The 24,115-nt window shown below is 41.7% G+C and overlaps 1 protein-coding gene across 1 annotated transcript in view; it reads right to left on the bottom strand.

The window, feature by feature from the left end:
* The window catches only part of LOC118556328 (janus kinase and microtubule-interacting protein 3-like), a gene marked incomplete at its 3' end in the record, with an annotated part of 55,335 nt that overhangs the window by 6,909 nt on the left and 24,311 nt on the right, over positions 1-24,115 (bottom strand). The window contains exons 6-14 of the mRNA XM_036132129.1: positions 14,333-14,446; positions 13,897-14,052; positions 13,178-13,315; positions 12,670-12,705; positions 12,414-12,485; positions 7,609-7,713; positions 5,539-5,667; positions 5,367-5,450; positions 4,856-4,918 (exon numbers count right to left, since the gene is read on the bottom strand). Coding sequence (XP_035988022.1) covers positions 4,856-4,918; positions 5,367-5,450; positions 5,539-5,667; positions 7,609-7,713; positions 12,414-12,485; positions 12,670-12,705; positions 13,178-13,315; positions 13,897-14,052; positions 14,333-14,446 — 897 coding nt within the window. The remainder of the gene's footprint in view (positions 1-4,855; positions 4,919-5,366; positions 5,451-5,538; positions 5,668-7,608; positions 7,714-12,413; positions 12,486-12,669; positions 12,706-13,177; positions 13,316-13,896; positions 14,053-14,332; positions 14,447-24,115) is intronic.

Genomic DNA, 24,115 nt, shown 5'->3' with positions numbered 1-24,115 from the left:
TCCTGTCTGACAGGAAGCAGCAGGTGAAGCTGGGAAAACATGACTCTGACTCCCAGCTCATCAGCACTGGTTCCCCCCAGGGCTGTGTTCTTTCTCCTCTGCTCTTCTCCCTGTACACCAACAGCTGCACCTCCAGTCATCAGTCTGTCAAGCTCCTGAAGTTCCTGACGACACCACTCTCATGGGACTCATCTCTGATGGTGACGAGTCCGCCTACAGGTGGGAGGCTGACCATCTGGTGACCTGGTGCAGGGAGAACAACCTGGAGCTCAACGCTGTAAAAACAGTGGAGATGGTTGTGGACTTCAGGAAGAACTCAGCCCCAGCTACCTCCATCACCCTCTGTGACTCCACCATGGACACTGTGGAGTCTTTCTGCTTCCTGGGAACTATCATCTCCCAGGACCTAAAGTGGGAACTGAACATCAACTCCCTCACCAAGAAAGCCCAGCAGAGGATGGACTTCCTGAAGAAGGCAGCTGAAGAAATTCAACCTGCCAAGGACTATGATGGTGCAGTTCTACTCCTCCATCATTGAGTCCATCTTCACCTCCTCCATCACCATCTGGTGCACAGAATTTATCGCGGGGATGAATGTATCATCAAAGAAGCTTTGAGTGATTAATTCATGCAACACACTAAATCATATAGTTTGAAAACGACTGACCTTCGGACTTAACGTACTAGTCTCAGCAGACCCTGAAGATTGTTTTGCATACTTGGGCTTCTCAGGAAGTGTGTTTGGCCAGTACCGCCACCTTGCTGACTTCATCTCTATATTAAAAATAAAGTCTGTTATGTCTACCTGTACATAACTTCTGTGTGCATCCTGAGCCTGTGTCTGTCTCAACAAAAAAAATCTTTTTACCGCAATAACACGGGGTGACAATAAGAAATTCTACAGCCTGAAAAGGCTGATTCATTTCAGATCTAGCTTTCATTTCAGGATATAGCTTTAGTCTTGGTTCCTTAATATGTGCTTTGATTTTTATGATCAGCTCCTTGTTTAGTAAATTTCTATAAGCTGATGTAGGTCTTATTGTTGAAATAGGAGGTTTTTATAGTGCAAATAAAGTATTTATGTCAAAATTATGATTTGACTGGCATCCGTCGTGTGATCAGTACCAATTCTGTGCAGTACAGAAGCTGCTGGGTATTGTTTCAGTGCCTTGCTGACAGCACTCAGCTGTATCTTAGGCTGGGTAGCAATGTGTCTATGAGCCCATCCACAACATGTTCATCATCCTTTTCCATTCTCTTTTCTAACATACAACCCGTCTGGATGAGATAAAGGTATGGATGCAAACAAAACTTCCTCCACCTCAGCAAATAAAAAAAGAAAAAAAAATTTAAATCTGGTAACAAAACAATCTTTAGTCACATCACAGATTGCAGCCCCAGCTGCCCTGATCAAAACTAACATCTACTCCCTCAGTCCTCTTATCACCATAGTGTATAATTTCCTTCAATCTGGTCTTGTTCCCTCCACACTGTGAAGTCTGCCAAAGTTCTCCTTAATAAACCCAACCTGGACTCATAAGAACCGGCAAACTATAGACTGTTTATTCTGTCGGTCAGCCCCGGGGCATAAAGAATAACTGGATGTAGCGAGTGAATGGGTGAATAACTGAATGTAGCGGGTGAATGGGTGAATAACTGAATGTAGCGAGTGAATGGGTGAATAACTGAATGTGGCGACTGGCTGGGTGAATAACTGAATGTGGCGAGTGAATGGGTGAATAACTACATGTGACTAGTGAATGGGTGAATAACTGAATGTCGTGAGTGAATTGGTGAATAACTGAATGTGGCGACTGAATGGCTGAATAACTGAATGTGGCGAGTGAATGGGTGAATAACTACATGTGACGAGTGAAGGGGTGAATAACTGAATGTAGCGAGTGAATGGCTGAATAACTGAATGTAGTGAGTGAATGGCTGAATAACTGAATGTGGCGAGTGAATGGCTGAATAACTGAATGTGGCGAGTGAATGGGTGAATAACTGAATGTGGCGACTGGCTGGGTGAATAACTGAATGTGGCACGTGAATGGGTGAATAACTGAATGTGGCGAGTGAATGGGTGAATAACTGAATGTGGCGACTGGCTGGGTGAATAACTGAATGTGGCGACTGAATGGGTGAATAACTGAATGTGGCACGTCAATGGGTGAAAAACTTAATGTGGCACGTGAATGGGTGAATAACTGAATGTGGCGACTGAATGGGTGAATAACTGAATGTGGCGACTGAATGGGTGAATAACTGAATGTGGCACGTGAATGGGTGAATAACTGAATGTGGCGACTGAATGGGTGAATAACTGAATGTGGCACGTGAATGGGTGAATAACTGAATGTGGCACGTGAATGGGTGAATAACTGAATGTGGCGAGTGAATGGGTGAATAACTGAATGTGGCGACTGGCTGGGTGAATAACTGAATGTGGCGACTGAATGGGTGAATAACTGAGTGTGGCACGTCAATGGGTGAAAAACTTAATGTGGCACGTGAATGGGTGAATAACTGAATGTGGCGACTGAATGGGTGAATAACTGAATGTGGCGACTGAATGGGTGAATAACTGAATGTGGCACGTGAATGGGTGAATAACTGAATGTGGCGACTGAATGGGTGAATAACTGAATGTGGCACGTGAATGGGTGAATAACTGAATGTGGCACGTGAATGGGTGAATAACTGAATGTGGCGAGTGAATGGGTGAATAACTGAATGTGCCGACTGGCTGGGTGAATAACTGAATGTGGCGACTGAATGGGTGAAAAACTTAATGTGGCACGTGAATGGGTGAATAACTGAATGTGGTGACTGAATGGGTGAATAACTGAATGTGGCACGTGAATAACTGAATGTGGCACGTGAATAACTGAATGTGGCGACTGAATGGGTGAATAACTGAATGTGGCACGTGAATGGGTGAATAACTGAATGTGGCACGTGAATGGGTGAATAACTGAATGTGGCACGTGAATGGGTGAATAACTGAATGTGGCACGTAAATGGGTGAATAACTGAATGTGGCACGTGAATGGGTGAATAACTGAATGTGGCGAGTGAATGGGTGAATAACTGAATGTGGCACGTGAATGGGTAAATAACTGAATGTGGCGAGTGAATGGGTGAATAACTGAATGTAGTGACTGAATGGGTGAATAACTGAATGTAATGACTGAGTGAGTGAATATTTGAATGTAGCGACTGAATGGGTGAATATCTGATTGTAGCGACTGAATGGGTGAATAACTGAATGTAGCGACTGAATGGGTGAATAACTGAATGTGGCGACTGAATGGGTGAATAACTGAATGTGGCGACTGAATGGGTGAATAACTGAATGTGGCAATTGACTTGGTGAATAACTGATTGTGGCGAGTGAATGGGTGAATAACTGGATGTGGTGACTAAATGGGTGAATAACTGAATGTGGCGACTGAATGGGTGAATAACTGAATGTGGCGACTGAATGGGTGAATAACTGAATGTAGCGACTGAATAGGTGAATAACTGAATGTAGTAAATGAATGGTTGAATCACTGAATGTGGTGAATGAATGGGTGAATAACTGAATGTGGTGAATGAATGGTTGAATCACTGAATGTGGTGAATGAATGGGTGAATAACTGAATGTGGTGAATGAATGGGTGAATAACTGGATGTGGCGACTGAATGGGTAAATCACTGAATGTGGCGACTGAATGGGTGAATAACTGAATGTGGCGAGTGAATGGGTGAATAACTGAATGTAGTGAATGAATGGTTGAATCACTGGATGTGGTGAATGAATGGGTGAATAACTGAATGTGGTGAATGAATGGTTGAATCACTGAATGTGGTGAATGAATGGGTGAATAACTGAATGTGGTGAATGAATGGGTGAATAACTGGATGTGGCGACTGAATGGGTAAATCACTGAATGTGGCGACTGAATGGGTGAATAACTGAATGTGGCGAGTGAATGGGTGAATAACTGAATGTGGCACGTGAATGGGTAAATAACTGAATGTGGCGAGTGAATGGGTGAATAACTGAATGTAGTGACTGAATGGGTGAATAACTGAATGTGGCGACTGAATGGGTGAATAACTGATTGTGGCACGTGAATGGGTAAATAACTGAATGTGGCGAGTGAATGGGTGAATAACTGAATGTAGTGACTGAATGGGTGAATAACTGAATGTGGCGACTGAATGGGTGAATAACTGATTGTGGCACGTGAATGGGTAAATCACTGAATGTGGCGAGTGAATGGGTGAATAACTGAATGTGGCACGTGAATGGGTAAATAACTGAATGTGGCGAGTGAATGGGTGAATAACTGAATGTGGCGACTAAATGGGTGAATAACTGAATGTGGCGACTGAATGGGTGAATAACTGAATGTGGCGCATAAATGGGTGAATAACTGAATGTGTCGAGTGAATGGGTAAATAACTGAATGTAGTATAAAGCACCTTGGGCTCCTGAGGACCTGATAAAGTGCTACACCAGTACATGCCATTTACAAACCTGTAAAGATGTAGAAAATGTTTAAACATTTGTTGACACCGGTTTTCCTTTTCCACCCATAACACAGGTGGGGCCAGAAGTCCAGTCCATTTAACCTGAATGCACAAACATCCTAGATCAGAAGCTCTAGCTGATTCTGAGCTCATAACCACCTTTACAGTAATTCTTAGATCTTTACAGTTCAGGCCAGTTAAACTGGATTTTCTGAAAGAAAATATGTCTCTGTTGAACATGGTAAGCAGTTCAGGACCTTGCTGAAAAAAAATCTTATTTTATCTTCAAACATATTTTCCCATGTTAGCATCATGTTTAAACAAAGTGCTTCACCTTCTCCACTAGGTCTCGGTTCCTCTGATAGAGAGCCTGCTTCTCTTCCACCCACTTCACATCCTGAGGGCAGCAGAGACACATGGTGAGATGAACTGAAAAAAAAGACAGCAGCTCATATCATATCTACACGTTTTCATGTTTAAACAGACAACTTCCACCCTGTGGATCAGCTAATTATTAATAATTATTAATAGGCTCTTCCCTTGTCTTGGTAAAATTAAATAGAACATTCAAATTCATGCCAAACAATGGGTTATATCTACTATAATGACCCATTCAAAGACCATAATAAATACTGACACTTTGTGTACAAACAGCCAACATCATGCTTCTTGTACTTCTGCAAGAGGAGATAAATTATGTGGTTTATCATTCATCTGCTCAATATAAAGACTTCCTCAGAAGGATAGAGTTGAATGCTGAACAACCTGGGCTTAGGGCTAGATTCTCTGTCCCTTTAACTGATCTGTCTCCTCTGTCGTGAAGACTCTGTGTTACTGCAGTTTACCAATCCTTGATGTTGCAGTGCTGACTCCAGATCGGCCACTCTGCTCTGATATCGACTGATTTCATTTAGCAGCTGCTCTCTGGTCTGAAATACACGGGACAGAACCATCACCCTGTGTAGGGTCAGAGGAAATTCAACATTATACTGCTGGCTTGCTCAGAGGCCACCCCACCTTGATCTCTTTCTCAGCATCGTAGTTTCCGCCACACGTCTCAGCCAACAGAGCGTATGCTCGCTGTAGAGCCTGATACTCCTGAGTAAGCTGACGGTAACGAAGCTCTGCCTCTTCCCGTACACAAGTCTGAAACCAGCAAAGTCAGTGAGAAAACAACAGCTGGAGCAGCGACTGTATAAAAGGCTCGGACATTCTTTGTTTTGTAATGTTAGTTTAACTGCCACACTATCAGATCCGAGGGATATCTACTACTTCCGGTTCAATTTGTTGCATGTCGGCTGTTTGTAATCCCAAATATCAATGCTCCAAGTTTTAAGTTAATGACTGAATGTAACTTACCACGTTTGGTGCTTTGTTTATTCATTACACATTAAGCTTGTTGGTGCGAGCTGCTAAGAGATAAGCCTGGGACATTCAGGAAGCTTTCCAAGTATTTGATATCTAACTGAGTTGTATTGGCCTTCATAGGTTTACCTTAAAACTGTTTATTTACGATTTGGATTTTGCTGCATATGCGCTGTGTTGGAACTATACATGTACAGTATACATAGTGTGATTGGAGGCATGTGGCCATGCTGTAGTGTATTTATTTAGCCACATGATGGCGCCAAAGCTACTTTCATGATAATTTGAGCCAGAAAACGGCTTATATTACTTCACTGAAACTGTGCTCAATTTGAGTTCTTGCATTGTCTAAGCAAAGTGATGTGATATTTACATAATTTGAGTTATATCTATTAGGTTGGAAAAATGTATTTTCCCAGATGGATGTTTAAGTTTGTCTTTTTAGATATATTTGAGTTTATTTGGCTTAAACCTCTACTGTTGGAATAAATTTGGCCTAATGGCAATTCATTTGTTATTGCAAACTACTGGCAACACTGAGCATTGAGGTGAAATAAACCTGCTGACATCAACAGTTAATGGAGTGAAAGCCTATTTATCTTCCTACCTGTATCCTGACTGATACACCATCTTTGTTGGCTGTTAAGACCTAAAATAACTAGCCCCTAACATATTACTCCCTAATAGTGACAACTTAAATCAGTTTCTTGGTTTGTTCTCTGTGTGTAATATATACTGCTAAAAAATAATGGGAACACTCAAACAACACAATATAACTTCAAGTCAGTCACACTTCTCTGAAATCAAACTGTCCACTTAAGAAGCAACACTGACTGACTAGTTTCACCTGCTGCAGAGCAAATGGAATAAACAACAGGAGGAAACTAGAGGCGATTAGTACCACACAGCAGTGGCACAAATCAGATTTTTTTGGGGTGAAAAGATTGGAATTGGGTTGCATTTCCCTGTAGTGTGAACGCAGCCTTTGAGGCTTTTGTTTCTGGAACTCTGAATATCTCAGATGAAAAGTTCAGGACCTAATGGAAGGTAGAAGACGTTCCTAAGATCATTAAGATGTTCTACAACAGGAGTTTCAATCAAATCTGGCCATAAGGTTTCATATTAAACCAATGTTTTAAGGTTGTTTTGTTGAATCTGTTCTCACCTTTTTCCTTCTTTGCTGGTTTGCTTTGCTGAATCTGAAAACCCGGAACCGCTTGCAGAGCATCGTTAAAGAATGCAGAAAAATCATTGGAACACAACTGAATGAGATCATGGACCTATTCAAGTCCAGATGAGTGACCAAAGCCGAAAAAGTGCTGGCAGACCCCACGCATCCCCTGTACAAAGGGTTTAAGCCCCTCCCTTCAGGTGAGAGGTCCGCCCACCAAGATGTCGAACCAACAGACTGAAAAACTCTTGTCCTTACAGTCACTGGCTTTTTAAACAAACTGTAGGGTCAGGATCTTAAAGCAGGTCCTGATTTAAGGTCGCTATGTAATTGCTTAAAGTTAATTTTAACTTCAACTTCAGCTTTTCTTGTTAATCTTTACTTCAAGTCTTAGCTTCAGTCTTTTGTCTTTTGAAAATATGTGTTTTAGATTGATCTCCTTTAACTTTAATAAATCACTTCTTATCCTTCTGTCTTGTCTATTGTTTGTGGGATTAGGGGTTTGGCTGCTACTACCTAATAAAGTAAAGTCTAAAGCTCTGTATGTTTACCTCATCGGGTTCAGTATCCGGAGTTCTGTCGGTATGGAACGACAAAGATGATCCATCAGAATCTATTGACGTCTCTTCATCATAGCCATAAAATGTCTCTATGACCTACAGACACACAAACAAACATGATGCACCTTAGATGAAGCCCAGTATATTTTCAAGTAGAACAAATAAATATGTTCTTGGTTCCATGGTTTGGCAGTTTTTGCAGCCTGTACATAGTGAGATCTGCCCTTTTTTCGGCAAGGGTGCATGCAAACTTAGCAAACATCTGTGGATATGAGTGTGTGGTATCTCGTGTTTGTTTCTTTGAATATTATGTTTTAATTTTTTATGTTTACCTTTTAAAAATTTCAGCAACCTGTCTATCAAATGCCCTGGCTCTATTAAAGATTGACTTTTTTATTTATTGGGAGAACGGCCTTCCTATCATCGCCAACACCGGCTGAGATCCGAAAGACGCTGAGCTGTGCAACCAGCAGTGTTGTAGAACTCGAGTCCGAGTCATTAGCTAAATTTAGAGACTCGTGACTTGACTTGGACTTGAGCACTGATGACTCGAACTTGGACTCGGACTCCTACATTCAGATCATTCTGACTCGGAAATTGATAAAAAGACTCGACTTTTTTTATATCATTAGGCTATAATTTTTATATGTCATTAGGATATTATTTGGTGTATGATTTTAATATCTAAATGTCGTACCGCGCACGTGACGTCACCATCTCATGAGCAACGCCCCTTGCCGCTAAGGTGTGAGAGCGCACGTAGCAACCAGCCATTACACATGCAACAGACACAACGATATGACCGACTTTACAGCTGTTAAACTTTCACAAGAGGATGTCCAGGCGCCCATTTTACTGGTAGAACTGTGGAACAACATACCAACGTTCAGCTCAAACGATGGCTTGAGTGTCGAGGGCTTAGAAAGACTGGAAAACGGGCCGAGTTGATAGAAAGGTAAGTCGTTGTTTTTCTCCTGCTCGGCGTTCATGGCGTCAGCGGCTGTTTTTTTTTCTGTTTGTAGTCACCGTCCAAGAATCGGTATAAATTTTCCGGCCCGCCGAACAATTTAGTCCGGTCCGGTGGCCAAATGCATTATCATTATCCAACGGCTGGATCTCCTCGCTGCAACGACCGATCTGCACCAGATTTGTTGTGAGTAATGGGGGAACGCTGCTGAACGCGTTTGTGGGAATCGCCCGGTGGACGGGCGAGGAAAATACGTGACAGCATCTGCGGTGGCGGGCGGCCGGCGGTGCGCGAACCCCGCCCGCCGGCCGGCACCGCGGCGGTGCGCGAACCCCGCCCGCCGGCCGGCACCGCGGCGGTGGCCAATAGGCCGGAGTGCGCTTGGTGGCGAGGGCCGATCGACGCCGCTTGCGGCTTTAACATCCTTCATATGCGGCCTATCAGCGTACCTCGAGTCGCTGTTGCACGTTCCATAACAACAATGTTTAAAAACCACGGTTAGGAGACGTCTTAAAAGCAGTCGTTTTACCGAGTAAAACCAGGGTAACTACAGCGAAAGAGTTATTAGTGCAATGGAATGTTACTGCTTCATGTCATACATCACACGTCACAGCATGTTCCTACAACGAACCTGGATCAATAGTGACTCGACTCGGATTTTTTTTTTAATGACTTGGACTTGACTCGGACTTGAACACTGGTGACTCAAACCTGGACTCGGACTCGAGGCATAGTGACTTGACTACAACACTGGCAACCAGCAACCCTTTTTTGGAGCGACCAAAGAAAAAGAGATCTCTTTTTCTTTTATACACCTAGAAGGTGATATTTTGTGCCTTAGCAGGATCTTAATAGGAATAGAGTTAATGCTTAAGTACTCCAAATGGAGTTGTGTTGAACTTTGGTTAACATTTCTAATGTGTAGGACTGAATCTACTTTATAATTAGTTATTTGTTAGTTATTCGGCTCTTTTTCATGTTTCCTTTCTCTCTTTCTGCTTCCTGCTCCGGATTTGTAAAGCTCCCCGCGGTTTTTGTTAAAGCTTTTGTGTAGGTCAGTAACCGCCCTTGAAGCCAAGTCCGCCCTCGCCCCTCAGCCAGTTAATTAGCTTATTCTCTCGGCCACAGTCATATTGTGCATGGCAAGTAGGCGCCGGAGGCCATACCTCATCAGAGCCACAATCTTGTGCGTGGCACAGAGTAGCTAAGCTAATTGGTGTTGGCACAAGTTTATCAACTGGGCAGAAGCTATTTCCAGGCCCTTATTACAAGCTATTATAAAGTCACTTGTTGCTAAAAGGCTAGCCATCGTTAGCCAGTCGCCATCTTGAGGCTCCGAGTTTAGAAGCTAACTGTTACCTGAACTAACACTAGCGGCTAGCTTTGTCAAAGCGTCTGCCATCTTAGCTTCAGGCCTATTGTGTATACCAGCTTTCACCAACCTCAAAGCTATTAGTGAACCCTTTCAATGCTGTTTACATCATAAGTGCTGCTATGTTAATGGTGACTGTTCAGTATTGGATACAGTAGGATTTTAATCAAACGTACATTGATTGCAAATTGCTATTTAAACAATTAATCAATTTTACTGACTTTCATTGTCATTTATTTTTCTAGTTTATCCTGTAGTTAAATTAAACATAATTAAACATAATACTTGCTGTAACATGGAATTATTGGTTTAATAACTTCCAAATAGCTTAATCACGGTCGTTCTGTGATTATTTTGAATCAGCATTCTAAGCAATCAGCAATCTAAGAGTTATCTAATTATCTCCTTTGAGTTAAAAACTGAATATACTGAGACATTTTCATTAGCTTGTGGTTGAACTGCTGAAGTATAAAATGGACTGTGTACCATACTCGGTGATTTGCACATTTGTATCGTATCCTTATCCAGCATTATAAATGCTGCCCAACTCTTAGTCTCCAATATCACTGCTGCACTTTATCCGGAAACTTACTGCATATTTGTTTACATTTCAACTGCCTACTTTTCACTGCTGCACTTTATCCAGAAGTCAATTGAATTTTATCCTGTATCTGACTGCAATTTATCACTGCATTTTTATCCTGTACTGTAATTCACTGCAAGGTATCCTGTAGAGTTACTGCAATTTTTCTGCGCTGTATAAAAACGAAATTTCGTTCTGTATGCACAGAGTGCATACAAAATGACAATAAAGAAAGTCTAAGTCTAATGACCAATCATTCAAACTTCAATTGCAATTGTAATTAAAGTTATCAATATTTACTGAGCAAGCCTATCTCAGTTATACAACTGGTTAGACACCCCTTCTCCAGGTTACATAAAGTTAATAACTGTTAATTAATAACCCAATTGTTAGTGCTAATCATTAAAGGCTCATAGCGTCAGGGTCTGGGCGATTTTTTCCCTCTGTGTGGTAGTCTTTCTTCCTCCACTAGATGGCGTAGAGTAAGCATGGTGGCTGGGTCAAGCACCGGTGTTCTCCATCAGACCTAATTAGCAGGTGGCTAACAGGAGCCAGCTGCCAGCAGTTCTTCACCAGAGTGTTTCCTCAGTCAATCTAGCCGGCATGGTCCTGATCCTGTTCTGGCTCAGTTTCCCAGCTCCCAAACCCACCTGCAAATCCTACAGAAGACTCCCTGGTTCTCAACTCGCAGCTGGTAGCTTCCAGGCTTTTTAAATCACGCACAAAAGCACATGTGATCCCGCCCTGAATTATAAAGCAGGTCATAAATATGACATAAATATAGTTTTTAAAGTAGTCTTTTTTTGTCTCTGAAACTGTTGCACTAAATAATTCTCTATAATAATAATAATTCACACAGTGCTTTATCCACTCATTTACCTTGTTCACTTTGTGTGCCTCAGATAATTGTCTTTTTTGTACAGTTTGTTTTATGTAGTGTGGATTAATGGAATGTATTAAAATTCAGAAATAATTTCATAAAGGTCAGTTGTGATAACAAACACAATTAATCACTTTTTTTATATAATTTTTTGTCTGTGAAAAAGCCCAGGCAGCTCAAGATGGCGGCAGCTCAGACAATGAGCTAACCACTAGCCATAATCACCCAACCTAACCATGAGGAATGACCGAGGGGTGGCTAACTTGAGACAAACGCTAACACAGTGAATGAGCTTCAAACGAAATCTGTGGGAAACCCAAAGAAATGGGGAGGAGAGAAAGGAGAAAGGGAACAAGATTGGAGCTTAATGATACTGTTCAGAATAATAACCTTGAGACTTCATTAAAAGTCTGGCCCTTCTTTACCAATCCTATAACAAAGTGTAAAGGTGATGTGTGGTTTTGTCCAGCAACACATTGATCATCGGGATCACCCACCACTTGTTCAAACATGATGGAACTCAGATGAGAATTCGGAAGTCTCTTCAATGCAGCCAAAAATAGGCCATGTCTCATCTGCGCTGTTTTTACACCTCATAGGTGGGATTGAAGGCATGCTGGGGGTCAGGGTTCAAGAAGTGTTGCATGCTGGGAGCCGTAGTGCGAGAGACTATATTATATATATAACAATAAACAACATTGAATTGAATATTACTATCAGATTAATCAGTTTTCACAATAGTACATATAGCAGCAGGGTAACACGGGTAGCATAGTTGGGGAAGTAGAATGTGCTATATATAATACCTGTTGTAATAGTAGCAACCAGCAGTGAGAGTGAAAATATTTCTGTGGTTCTTGTATTTGTGTTAGTAGATTTATTGATGGTGACAGGTCCTATTGATTGCTCATTTGATGGCTTGTCTGTCATGTGATTCTGGTAGTACTAGCAGAAGCTCAGTGTGGTGAGTACATAACCTGCTGTTGACTCTCACCCTGCAAGCTTTGAAGGTTCTCCTCCTCCTCATCTGTTCCTGACGTCTGTATCTTTGTAACAAGTCTCGCTCCTAAAAACAAATTAAACAGCTTTGCTCAGCTGATTGATCATCAGTATTCTGGCTCTACTGTTCATCAGTTGACTAGATATCAAAGACAGAAAAATGTGTGTTGGAATTTTCACATTTTACATGGATTACACAGAAAGTACCTCAAAGGTGGTGTAGTATTGACAAAGTTGTGTTAAACACTTACAATGACATTCTTTACATAACCTGCCGTCTCCAAAGCCTGAAAATACAAAGTTGATATTAAAAAACAAGTGTGAAACCAGAGAAATAACAATAATAATCTTTATTGTCATTGCAACACACATTCCAATGAAATTTGTTCTCTGCATTTAATCCATCCTCTTGGGGATGTAGTGGGCTGCCACTGTGCGCCTACCGGGGAGCAATCCAGGATTAAGGGTCTTGCTCAGGGACCCAGAGTGGCAGTCTGTGGGAATCAAACCAGGTACTTGCTACCTTCTAAGAGCATACTGCTCTAACCACTGGACCACAACTCCCCTTGACCTCAGGTCAGAATTGAACCCAGGTCAGCTGTGGCGAGGGCTAAGGCCTCCATGTCTGGGTCATGCTCTCTACCTCTGCACCATCAGATCACGCCCTAAACTTTCTCTGAAAAGTTTCCAGACTTACCAGGGAAAGTCTGGAAACTTGTCTTAGTGGCTGTTGAAATAGTACTAAAGTATCTGCTTTACCTTGGAGAGGTCATCAATGATATGTTGCTGCTCCACCACCTGTAAGCGTAGAAACTCCATCTCTCGCTCATCCTGGTTATAGCCATGGTAACTTGTTGAGTGGCTTTTGTCCAAGTCATTCAGTGAACTGGGCCTCCTCTGTGGATTGAAAAAGAGACCCTGCTGGTACTAACTGCGTCACTGACAGTTCTCTTGATTTCAGCTCAGGACTGTTGATCAGTGCTCATTTGTTCAAGTAAAACTGAAACATTTTAGAGAGCAAATTCTTAATAAGTTTACTGTTCATTTTAGACCAATGACAGGAGGCCATGACCTTGATCTCTTTGGGTTTACTGGGTTCAACATAAACCCTGACACATGCTGGGGGGGACAAGATAACTGAGCTCTAGTGCTTGTTCTAGAACATTTGTGCTGCTGCCCCGCATCTGTGGAATGCCCTCCCTTACACCTTGAAGGCACCTCAGTCCACTGAGGGTTTTAAAAAAGGCCTTAAAACACTTCTTTTTAGCAAAGCTTTTGGTCCCCTTTAGATGTTTTATTTTCAACGCTTTTTAAACTTTTTTTTTTCTCTCCTACCCTGTAGCAATTGGAGATCTTTTGATAGAAAGTGCAGTATAAATTAAATGTATTATTATTATTTATTATTTTTTAAAATGTTGTTATCTAAGAGGTTTAATTGAGAAAAAAAGTGTGTTGTAATGTGTGGTTTCCAAAGTTACCAGAGTTGTCATCTCCATGTTCTCCTGGGTCACAAAGCGAAGTTTGTTATCAACACGACGCAGGGCAAGAGCAAGTTCTTCATTTTTCCTGCTCAGACGTTTGTTTTTATCCAGAAGAGGAAGAAACTGACTCTCCGTTTCTCTCAGACGCTTCAGCTTAGAAAGACAAAAATATCTTGTAAATGAATGAAACATTGTGAGGATGCAATAATGTTCCAAAACCTGAATTCAGCTGGAGAAAGAAAATGCAACAACAAAAAAAAAAATCAACATTTCTCACATTAAATTAAGTGTTAATGGACCCTGGAAACTGAAGGAAAAAGGCTGAACAGCCAATGTCTTCCTGTAATTATGACCCTCAAGAGCCTGAAGGTGACCAGTGCTGGTCTGTGGAGATTTCTGTTTCATTTAACTGGTTCTGCTGAATTGTCCTTACCAATTCATTCCGTTCTTCAGACAGTAGAGAGTTTCTATCTTCCAGCTTCCTGACGACTGCACTGAGCTCAGCAATCTTCAGCTGAAATCTCCGAGTATCTCGATCGTCTTGAGACTGTACACACAAGTTCAAGGGATCAATACATAACTCAAAAAGGCAGAGCATAAATACAGCAGCAAGCTGAACTGTTAAGACAATTAGATAGAAATGTGTTTAGTATTTGAAGGTCAAGTTGAGGGTCTTCACCCTAGATCCATCATAGGTCAGGCTGGGTTTAATTGGTCAATCATTTGATCACATGACCTTAAACATTACAGTTGAGGACAGTCAAACAGTGGATAATGATAATGAAGGTCAGCAGTTGGTTAAGTCAATGGCAACCACAGGTCACATGTTCTGTGTATGATGTCTTTCGATGGGGTGGTACCCTAACATGACCCTTGAAAAATATGTCAGGGATTTAATTCTGGAGTTGATTTATTTTTCCATCACAGTGTATTGTTCTTGATTAACACGATAAAAAAGTATAAAAGTCTAACCTAGATGACCTTTACTCATGCTTCACAAATAGCCCAGGTTCAGTCCGACTTATCTTAACTAGTATGTACTACTGTTATGCCATTTATGAGTGTTTCATGCAAATCAAAAAGAGATTTTTGTGAACAAACTGAATCAAATTACTGCATTAACTGATTTATTACTTTCTCAGTTCAATTAAAGTCTGCGCATACGAGTCAGGAGTGGAACTTCTGCATTCTGTGACTCACATAATTGCATTTCCACGCTATCTTGAAGTAACTCAAGATTTGCCATGCAAAGCAAGTGGACACACAGTATTAATTGGTGAATCACTCCTCAGCAGCATTTATCTATTGTTAATGGTGCTGATGCACTCTGATACTGCATGAAAAAGTATGTAATTCGTTTGCACATCAATTCAATAAAATTATATTCATATAGCGCCAAATATTATTTCAAGGCACTTTACAAAGTCAAATCAAATCCTGCAGACAGATTGGTCAAAAAGATTCCTCTCTAAGGAAACCCAGCAGATTGGATCGAGTCTTGACAAGCAGCATCTTCAGCTGATCCAAAATGCTGCTGCAAGAGTTCTGATGAAAATAAACCAGAGGGATCATATTTCTCCAATTTTAGCTTCCCTTCATTGGCTTCCTGTTAAATCAAGAATAGAATTTAAAATTCTCCTTCTCACGTATAAAGCCCTTAATAATCAAGCTCCATCATATAGCAGAGCTCTGATTACCCCGTATGTTCCTGTTGTGCTATTACACACTGTTTTAAGTTATTTAATGTTTAATAAATAACTCTCTGTCTATTAGGGATTGTCCAGTAAATAGCAAGCCAAACAGCTGATATCAGGACAATAGTTGAAAGGAATGATTTGAGCACTGGCATTCTTTTAACAGCAAACTCTGCACACATATAGAATGAGTGACAACTTCTCTTCAAGTTCAAGAATTTATTAACATAAATAAATGAATATCCAGAGAACATCACTATAATGCTGTTTATCTGAATTAACACTATATTTCAATCAACATATCCTCTCTACTAGGCTAGTGAAACTTAACTAAACTACTGAGCAAAATGAAGATAAAAAGAAGCTAAGGAACTATGTACACAAAAAAACAAAAGACAAAATAAAATGGTTGATCATCATCAGAAAGATTCAGTGAATCCTGGTTCACTGCAGATCTAAGTTATAGAACCAAAGTTCATCTTAAAGAACGTGGAATGAGGTTAAAGCAGCTTAACTAATTCAGAACAACATTTGGTATGTGTTTCAACCCATTCACAATGCAAATCCCGAGTTAAATAATTTGATAAAATAACATTTTAAAGAATGATTTGCTCAGTGGAAATAAGTAACCTTTAGGACACTAGATTTTATTAATACAATTATTCCTTCAGGAAGCTAGGGGTCGCTGTAGCGATCAGTTGCTTCATGGGTTAACCCTAAAGTTATACAACACACCATTAAATCGAAATTAACCTTCCATATTAATGTGATAATAATGCTCATAGCACTATCGTACAATGATGGAATGAAACATAAACAAGCATTATGCTTAAAACTAACCGTAGCGGTGTCGACTCGGTGGTAGCAATAATGTCATCCGTGAAGCTAATAGCGCTATGCTGGTGGAAATTCGACGCTAATTGAAAAAGACCAATAAGTTATTTTTGGTCGTAATGAGCGATCCGAAAAACACAAACATTAATAATCCATCATCCATATAAAACCCTTATGGAAATAAAGTTTGTTGTAACAAGAAAAACACATCAGTAAAAACTTGGTTTCAAAGAAACTAGCGGGAGCTATGCGTGTTAGTTCCAGGTGTTTTTAAAAACAAAGTCAGAACACATTAAGTAAACCATTCCAAACTTTCCCTATTTATTTCTCTGCCAAACCTCTCCCATTGTCTCTGGTTGTGGCGAATGGGGTCCAGTTGCAGTGACTAGGCAGGCAGCTAGCTCGATAGGGGCTGTGAGGAGGTGGCTCTCACTCCATCATGCAGGTCTCAGGCCGTAGGAAGCTCAGCGCTGCGGGGACTGCAGCATGTGGATCTCTGCGTGGGAGAGGTTTGCCTTGCACCCGGGTCAGCTTTTCTCCTGCACAGCTTAAAAAAATCAAAAAGTCTGTTTCATGGCAGTCGACTTTTCATGTTCCTATGTTGGAAAAGGACAGGGATGTTCTCAGCTTGGCCCGACCCTGCATGTTTGCAGGTCTCTCCAGTGTGGGCTGCTCTCTTCTCGAGGGTTCACAAGCAAAGAGAAAGATATGAGCCCCATTTCCACTACCCTTGTTAAACCGATCCATGCCGAGACCAGTCCGAGCTTGTGTCAGTTAACCAAGCCGAGCCGACCGTTTACACACCAAGCTTATCTCGGTTCCTTGGGTTCCTCGCCTCCTAGTGACGATATGCGGTACTGCTGCTCTCTGGGATTGAAGGCGGAACCAAGCAAAACAAAACGGCGGCCCCCGTAACATTCAGGATGTTAAGCTTGATATTGTGATATTTCGGTGTTTGCGGAGAGTCAGGGGAAGAAGGCAACCATTGGTGAATTTACTTGAGAGAGTCAGCTTTTGGGAAGTGGATGAGACAAACGAACGTCTAATAAGGATTTACAGACACAGGAAACAACAACAGACGCTGAGGTTTATCACGCTGCTAAGCAGAATCATCACTGGAAACCGTGTGGCACGGTAAGGAAGCTAGTATTATTATGAATGTCTGAAATTTGTCTTAATGGAGTGTGCATCGAGACGTGCAGCAACCAGACACGCCGGAAAAACCGCGGACAGTCAGCTGACTGTAAGGGGATGACGCGGTCTGCTCATGAGCTCTTCGTTATCAGATAACCGGGATAAAAAAAAAAAAAACAGTCCGAGACCTGCTCAGGAACTGGTCTGCATTTAGCGTAGCCCGGTTATGTCTAGTGCGGGTCAGTTCAGTCTGCTGACCATTTACACATGAGAGTTATCTCAGTTACCGAGCTCAGACGTGCCTATTATTAGCTCCCCTGGGGGACCTTGGCAACAACATAGCAATAGCACCCTGCTGAGGTGGTGGTGGTGGGGGGTCAGTTCCTTGTTGCCTGTAAAAGTCTCAAATGTCTTTGTGGCTTATTATTTAGTCTGATTTTTCCTCATGGCTTGATTGCACAGCATTCCTAACAGAACGCTCTCAGACTGCAGGTCTGCTGGTGGTTCCTAGAGTCTCTAAAAGTAGAATGGGAGGCAGATCCTTTAGCTATCAGGCTCCTCTCCTGTGGAACCAACTCCCAGTTTTGGTCCGTAAGGCAGACACCCCGTCTACTTTTAAGACTAATCTTAAAACTTTCCTTTGTGACAAAGCTTCTAGTCAGAGTGGCTCATGTTACCCTGAGTTACCTCTATAGTTATGCTGCTATAGGCTTAGGCTGCTGGAGGACATCAGGGTCTATTTCTCTCACTCTACTGTGTCACGATTTGGGTTGTTTTGGTTTGTTATTTGCTTTGTTTTGATCCGTTTACATCTCTGTCACCAGCCAGTTCAGTTCAGTCTACTCAGTTCTTCAGCCAGTATTCTGTCACCTCTCTCCGCCTCTCAGTCATTACCCAATCAGTCTCTGTCACTAGTGATGAAGATCGGGTTTACCGGGCTGCTGTTACATGTCTATTGAAAACCCATCTTTCCCAGTTCTGGATTTGGCCGCAAGTGAGAAGACATTAATCGAGAGGTAGAACAGTTTAAATGCATATTTAATTCATAGAAATTAAATATGGAGACAGAGTATACATTTACCAATCAAGATGTTTTCCCCACGTGGTCGAGAAGTCTGTCTAAATTAAGTTTTGCTAAGACATCCTTTTTAATACATTGTCTGCCCTCCTCCTTCTAAGTTAGGGAGGGGTAATCTGTAAGCTATCTGTGTCTCAAACAAAGAGACTACTCTTCCCAGTACGGGGTCAGGCCGCGATGACCTAACAGCCATAAAACTAAAGTTGCATGTTATTTTACCCTGGCCACAGAGAGGTGAGGGCAATAAACCGCCCTGTTATTCTACCCAGCAACATAGAAGGGAGACACCCCTACTAAGACATATTTTTTAATTCTCAACACTAGTCACTAACCAATAAGTTTGTTCCTCCTCTAGCCACCACCCTTTCTCTGATCATTTTCACCTGCCTCCTGTAATTAGCCTTCACCCCTGTTCACCTCACTATTTATACCTGCGTCTGTTACCTGCTCAGTGCCCGATCATTTACGAGCCTTTGGTGAGTTTTGTCCAGCGTTCTCTTTTGATTGACCTGTTGTTACTCCAAAAAAAGTAAAAAACAAAGCAACTGGACTTGTTTTCCGAAGTTTGAAGACGTTTCGCTTCCTCTCCAGGAAGCTTTCTCAATTCAAAAAGTCTGGAGTAATGTGAAGTATCAAGCTTTATACTACTGCCCAACAAAGGCCTGTAACGGCTTAGATAACATGCAAATTCAACCAAAACAGGTCCACCCCTTAGTAATGGGAAGTCGTTAAAGTCATTAAGCCAGCAGATTGAACCGAAACTGGTCCACTCCTCTGCAATAGGGAGTCGTTAGGGTCGTTGTTGGCCTGGCTTACAGGAACGATGTTTTGATCACCCGTATAAAGATGAGGGTTTAGGTGATGATTGGCTGGAATCAACCCTATAGCTGTATTATACGTTTTTTGAGAGTTGTAACCTAAGTCCTCCTCCTCTGTTTAAAGGAGAAGTCAGGTCAAAATCACAATTCAAACTGCTGAAAGTACTTTAAATATAAAATTATTACATACTGTTCAATAAATAATAAGCTTTTTTAATTAAGAGTAATTTTCATTTGAAGGTCCTTCACCGCCATCTTGGTGAAGAACAGTACTGCCTCCTCCCAGTTTGTGACGTCACTGTGCGGTATAGGCTGTAAAGCAAGTCCCAATGCCCTATCTGTCCCCTTGTAAATAAATATCCGTTTTCATGCCAAAATATTTTTTTAACCCCTTAAACAAAGATAGACGTGGTATTAAGCATTTAAATTTAAATTAATACTAATTTTACATTTTAGAGACATAAAAACACAACAAATAAGCATTAAAGTACGGTTTATGGGTTGGGTTCTGCAATGTTATAAGATGAGTATAAAACTCATCTTTAGAACCAATATCTGCTCAAAATGGTGATCTGCACCGCCTAATCTACTTCCAGCAGTTATCAGTTATTGCAGCGTAAACTGCAGAAAATACGGTTAGAGCAGCTCTTTCTGAGTTTTTTCTCTGCTGCTGTCAGAATGAGCTGCAGCGCGTTATAAGGCGGAGGGATATTTCAGCGTCACTTAGTTTAGACCCAAACAACCGACTTCACTTTCAGAAATAAGCCCAAAAGAAATCTGCAACCTGCAACTCATGAAATTTACAAGCGACTTTAGAGAGAAAATAAGACCAAAGTCGTATAAAATAAGTGGGATTCGCCACAGTGAGCATTCTTTCTAAGTGTGTTGTATCCCTCCGCCTCTACGGTCGGGTAAACAATTTTTTCCGGCAAATTCTACCTTATGAAAAAGAAAAACCTACCGAAAAGTCTCGCTCTCATGTCATTTTGAAGACATTCTTCTTCGAAATGTTGGCTACAGACGACGTGTTTTCTCTCTGGCCAGAAGTTCGATGGTAAATCTCCCTCTTCACAGTTCCAGCAAAACAGCCCAAGGTGGATGATGAATCGGAAAGTTGAAAAAACATTTTTTTCCACTTTTACTCGATGTATTGGAACATCCAACTGCCATGCACATGAGCATTGTTGCTTCAACAATAGCTCTCGCGAATTTCAATGGTGAAGTCCTCTGGAAATCCGAAAAAATTATTGATGATCGCAGCTGTGTAGAACGGCTCCTATTGACTTTGCTTGGAAAGCGGAGAGAAATGCTGTCGCCGCTCCGCTTATCCACGTCACAGGATGTGATGTTATTATTGCCCAAATATGGGCAATAATGGCCGCCCCCATACACAGTGATCCAGACGACAATTTATGCTTTTATTTTCTTATTGATTAACGCTAAATTTATTAAATAACCACAAACATTAGTTTTAGTCATAGCTAATGATCCCCTGATTTTTCCTCGTTGACCGGACTTCCCCTTTAAGGTTGGCATTTTCTCTCTTAACGTAGATGGCTTCCTTCACACCCCTTTCAAACCATCTGTCTTCAAATGTGAACATTTTGGACAAAAAAAAGAGTGTCCTTTGTCCTTAAGGTGTAGGTGGACAGCAGGGTCTTGTCCTGAGGAGGTAGCTCTCCTGTGTTGAGCCATGCGTCTGTGGAGAGGTTGTTTGGTTTCTCCAATATAAAGAGCAGAACATTCCTCACTGCAGAATTGCATACACCACTCCGCTCATCTTAGGATCGGGGGTTTTGTCCTTGGGATGCACCAGCCTCTGTCTGAGGGTCCTGTTTGGTTTGAAATGTACTAGGATTTTGTGTTTGGAGAAAATCCTCTTGAGATTTTCAGAGACTCCAGCAACATATGGGATGACAATGTTTTTGTGTTTATTCTTCTCACCATTATGTTCTTCAATGTGTCTTTTGGATTTTCTTGCTTATTTGACAAAAGCCCAGTTAGGGTACCCACAGGTTTGGAGGGCATCTCTGATGTGTTTCTGTTGTTTGTGCTCCCTTCTGTTTTAGTTGGGACATGCTCGGCCCGGTGTTGTAAGGTTCTGATGACAGAAAGTTTTGTGCTCCAGTGGGTGGTGTGAGTCAAAAAGAAGATATTGGTCTGTGTGAGTGGGTTGCCTATACACTTCAATGTTGAGGTTTCCATCTCCCTCGATCCTCACCAAACGGTCCAGAAAAGGTAGCTTGTCTTCAAACTTCGGAGATACCTTCAAAATGGATATAACTGCAGATGTTTTTAGTTAAATGCTGTTTCTTATGTATCAGAATCTCAGAGCAACTTGATGACATAGGTAGGAAACGTCACTTCCTCCCATCTTTCTAAAAACACACTAAAATCTTCGGCAAAATTAATGAATGAAAGATTGTCTACCTTCCTTGACCGAAGGTTATGAAAATAATAAACATACTTCTCTCTACAAATGTGATCAAAATGCATATAAACATAGTTGTTTGGCTTAAATGCTTACTTTTCCACAGGGAATGGCGGCCATGTTCTTTTTACACTGGTGGAGACTTGATGGTCATGTGACCTGGTCACAAACCAATGTAAATGAAAAGGCCATTATTTATTTATGTATGTATGTATGTATGTATGTATGGATGGATGGATGGATGCTTTATTAGATTTTATGCTGGGACTATTTCATGTTGAATGGTCATTTAAACGTGAAGGTAAAAGAGGAAAAAAGGAGAGAAGTAGATGAGACAAAATTATGAAAGGGAGAAAAGGTGAAAGAAAAAGAGGAGAGGGAGAGAGCAATATAACATCCTCTGAGCCTGCTTCTACACCTGCAAGATATAAAAAGGACAGCAAAACCAACCAATAAAGTATTATAAACAACCAACACCTTGATACCATCATTGAAAAACATACAGTATTATTTAATACAGCATGTATAAAGTGACAGCTGAAGATAATAATTGGGGTTTTCCATATAGAAGTGAATCACCTGAATCCAAGCACCTGTGGGTGTTTGTGAGAGTCTGCTTGTGTCTGTGAGATTTTATCCATAAGAAAAATGCCAATAGTGGTTGTCTGGAGCCAAAGACTCCCCCCCCCCCCCCCCCCCCCAGAGCACCGAAGCAGACACCAGGGAAACCAGAACCCCAGATGCCCAAAAAGGGCCAACACAGGGAGAGTGAACCCTGTTCACCGGACAGAACCAGTACTGAGAGCCGCCATGAACCAGAAATGAGACAAGTAGCCGGACAAGGAGCCATCAAAGCACACACCCCCATACCAAGGAAAGGCAAATTAAATTAATTAAACACATCCAAACACTAACATTCAAACAATTCCCACACAATTTTTGATAGACACCCAGGTTAGGTTCTCCCCAACCCCCGCCCCTCCACACAACCACCCCCCTAGCAGAATGCACCCCCTGAAAGGGAGAGCATCTGCCATGAGATGTTAATGTCCATACCCCCCCAGCTTGACAACACACCAGAGGACCAGGGTAGGGCCAGACACCTGGGCCTGCACCGGCACAAATGCCCAGCGATATACTCCATAGAACCCAAGCCCCTGAGGCCTTGCCAGGGTTAGGGTTAGGCCCACATAAGAGCGACACACGTCAGGAACCCAGAGCCCTGGATCCACCCCAGACCCTCCCAGGAGCAGCACAGCTACCAGACCAGTAACCCACGTCCGGTGGCACAGAACCCCCCAGAGCATTGCAAGTGGCAGCCAGAGGCTTCCCCGAAGCCCCCAAAGTCCCACATCACCAGGGGCCATAAACCACAGCACTGGAACCACAACCCCACTCCAGGCACCCACCAGACACCAAGACCCAGGTGCACCCCAAATCAGCCACAAACTGAGGGGGAAGGTGAAATTTTACATTGCAGGCACTTTGACAAGTCCATACACATCTGGCCCCAGAAACTCTGAACAAGTGTACATAACCATACGCATGAATGTAATTGTCAGGATTATTGCCTGTGCACTGTAGCTGCTTTGGCTCTCTGCCTAAAAGGACGCTTTTCTCCTCTGCTCCCTGCTTGCTTGCTTGGATTTTTTGCTAAAACTTTTATCTCCAAGCCAAAATTACTGAAAAGTTGGACAAAGCTATTTTAGATCAGTGACTAAAGGATTTAAGTATTTTAATTCTATTTATTTTTTTACTGTTTGGACTCTAATAATAATGCATTTTATTTGAAAAGCACCTTTCATAACACTCAAGGACACTGTACAAAATTAAGTACAAACGAATGGCAATACAACAACAAAGCATCAACAATTTAAAACAAATTATAAAACAAAATAAAACATTTTTAGAGACTGGGCAGCTTTAAAAATCTAAGTTTTGAGGCAACTTAAAATAGGGAGGGAGTCAACATTGCAGATGTCAGGAGGCAGCTCACTCCAGAGCTGGGGGCAGAATAGGAAAAAGCTCTGCCACCCATGCTCTTGAGGCGGATAGAGGGGACAGAGATACAAATGGAAGAGGAAGACCTAAGAGAGCGAGAGTGGCGTGAATATGAAGAAGTTTGGACAAATTAGGAGGGGCAAGGTTATGGATAGCTTTGAAAGAAAGAGGGAGCAATTTAAATTAGATCCTGAATTGGATGGTAAGCCAGTGTAGCTTTTGTAGA

This window comes from Fundulus heteroclitus, unplaced genomic scaffold (assembly GCF_011125445.2).
Source record: "Fundulus heteroclitus isolate FHET01 unplaced genomic scaffold, MU-UCD_Fhet_4.1 scaffold_47, whole genome shotgun sequence".
Lineage (NCBI taxonomy): Eukaryota > Metazoa > Chordata > Actinopteri > Cyprinodontiformes > Fundulidae > Fundulus > Fundulus heteroclitus.
The sequence above is the reverse complement of the archived record's forward strand: the minus strand, read 5'-3'. Positions and strand labels throughout refer to the sequence as shown.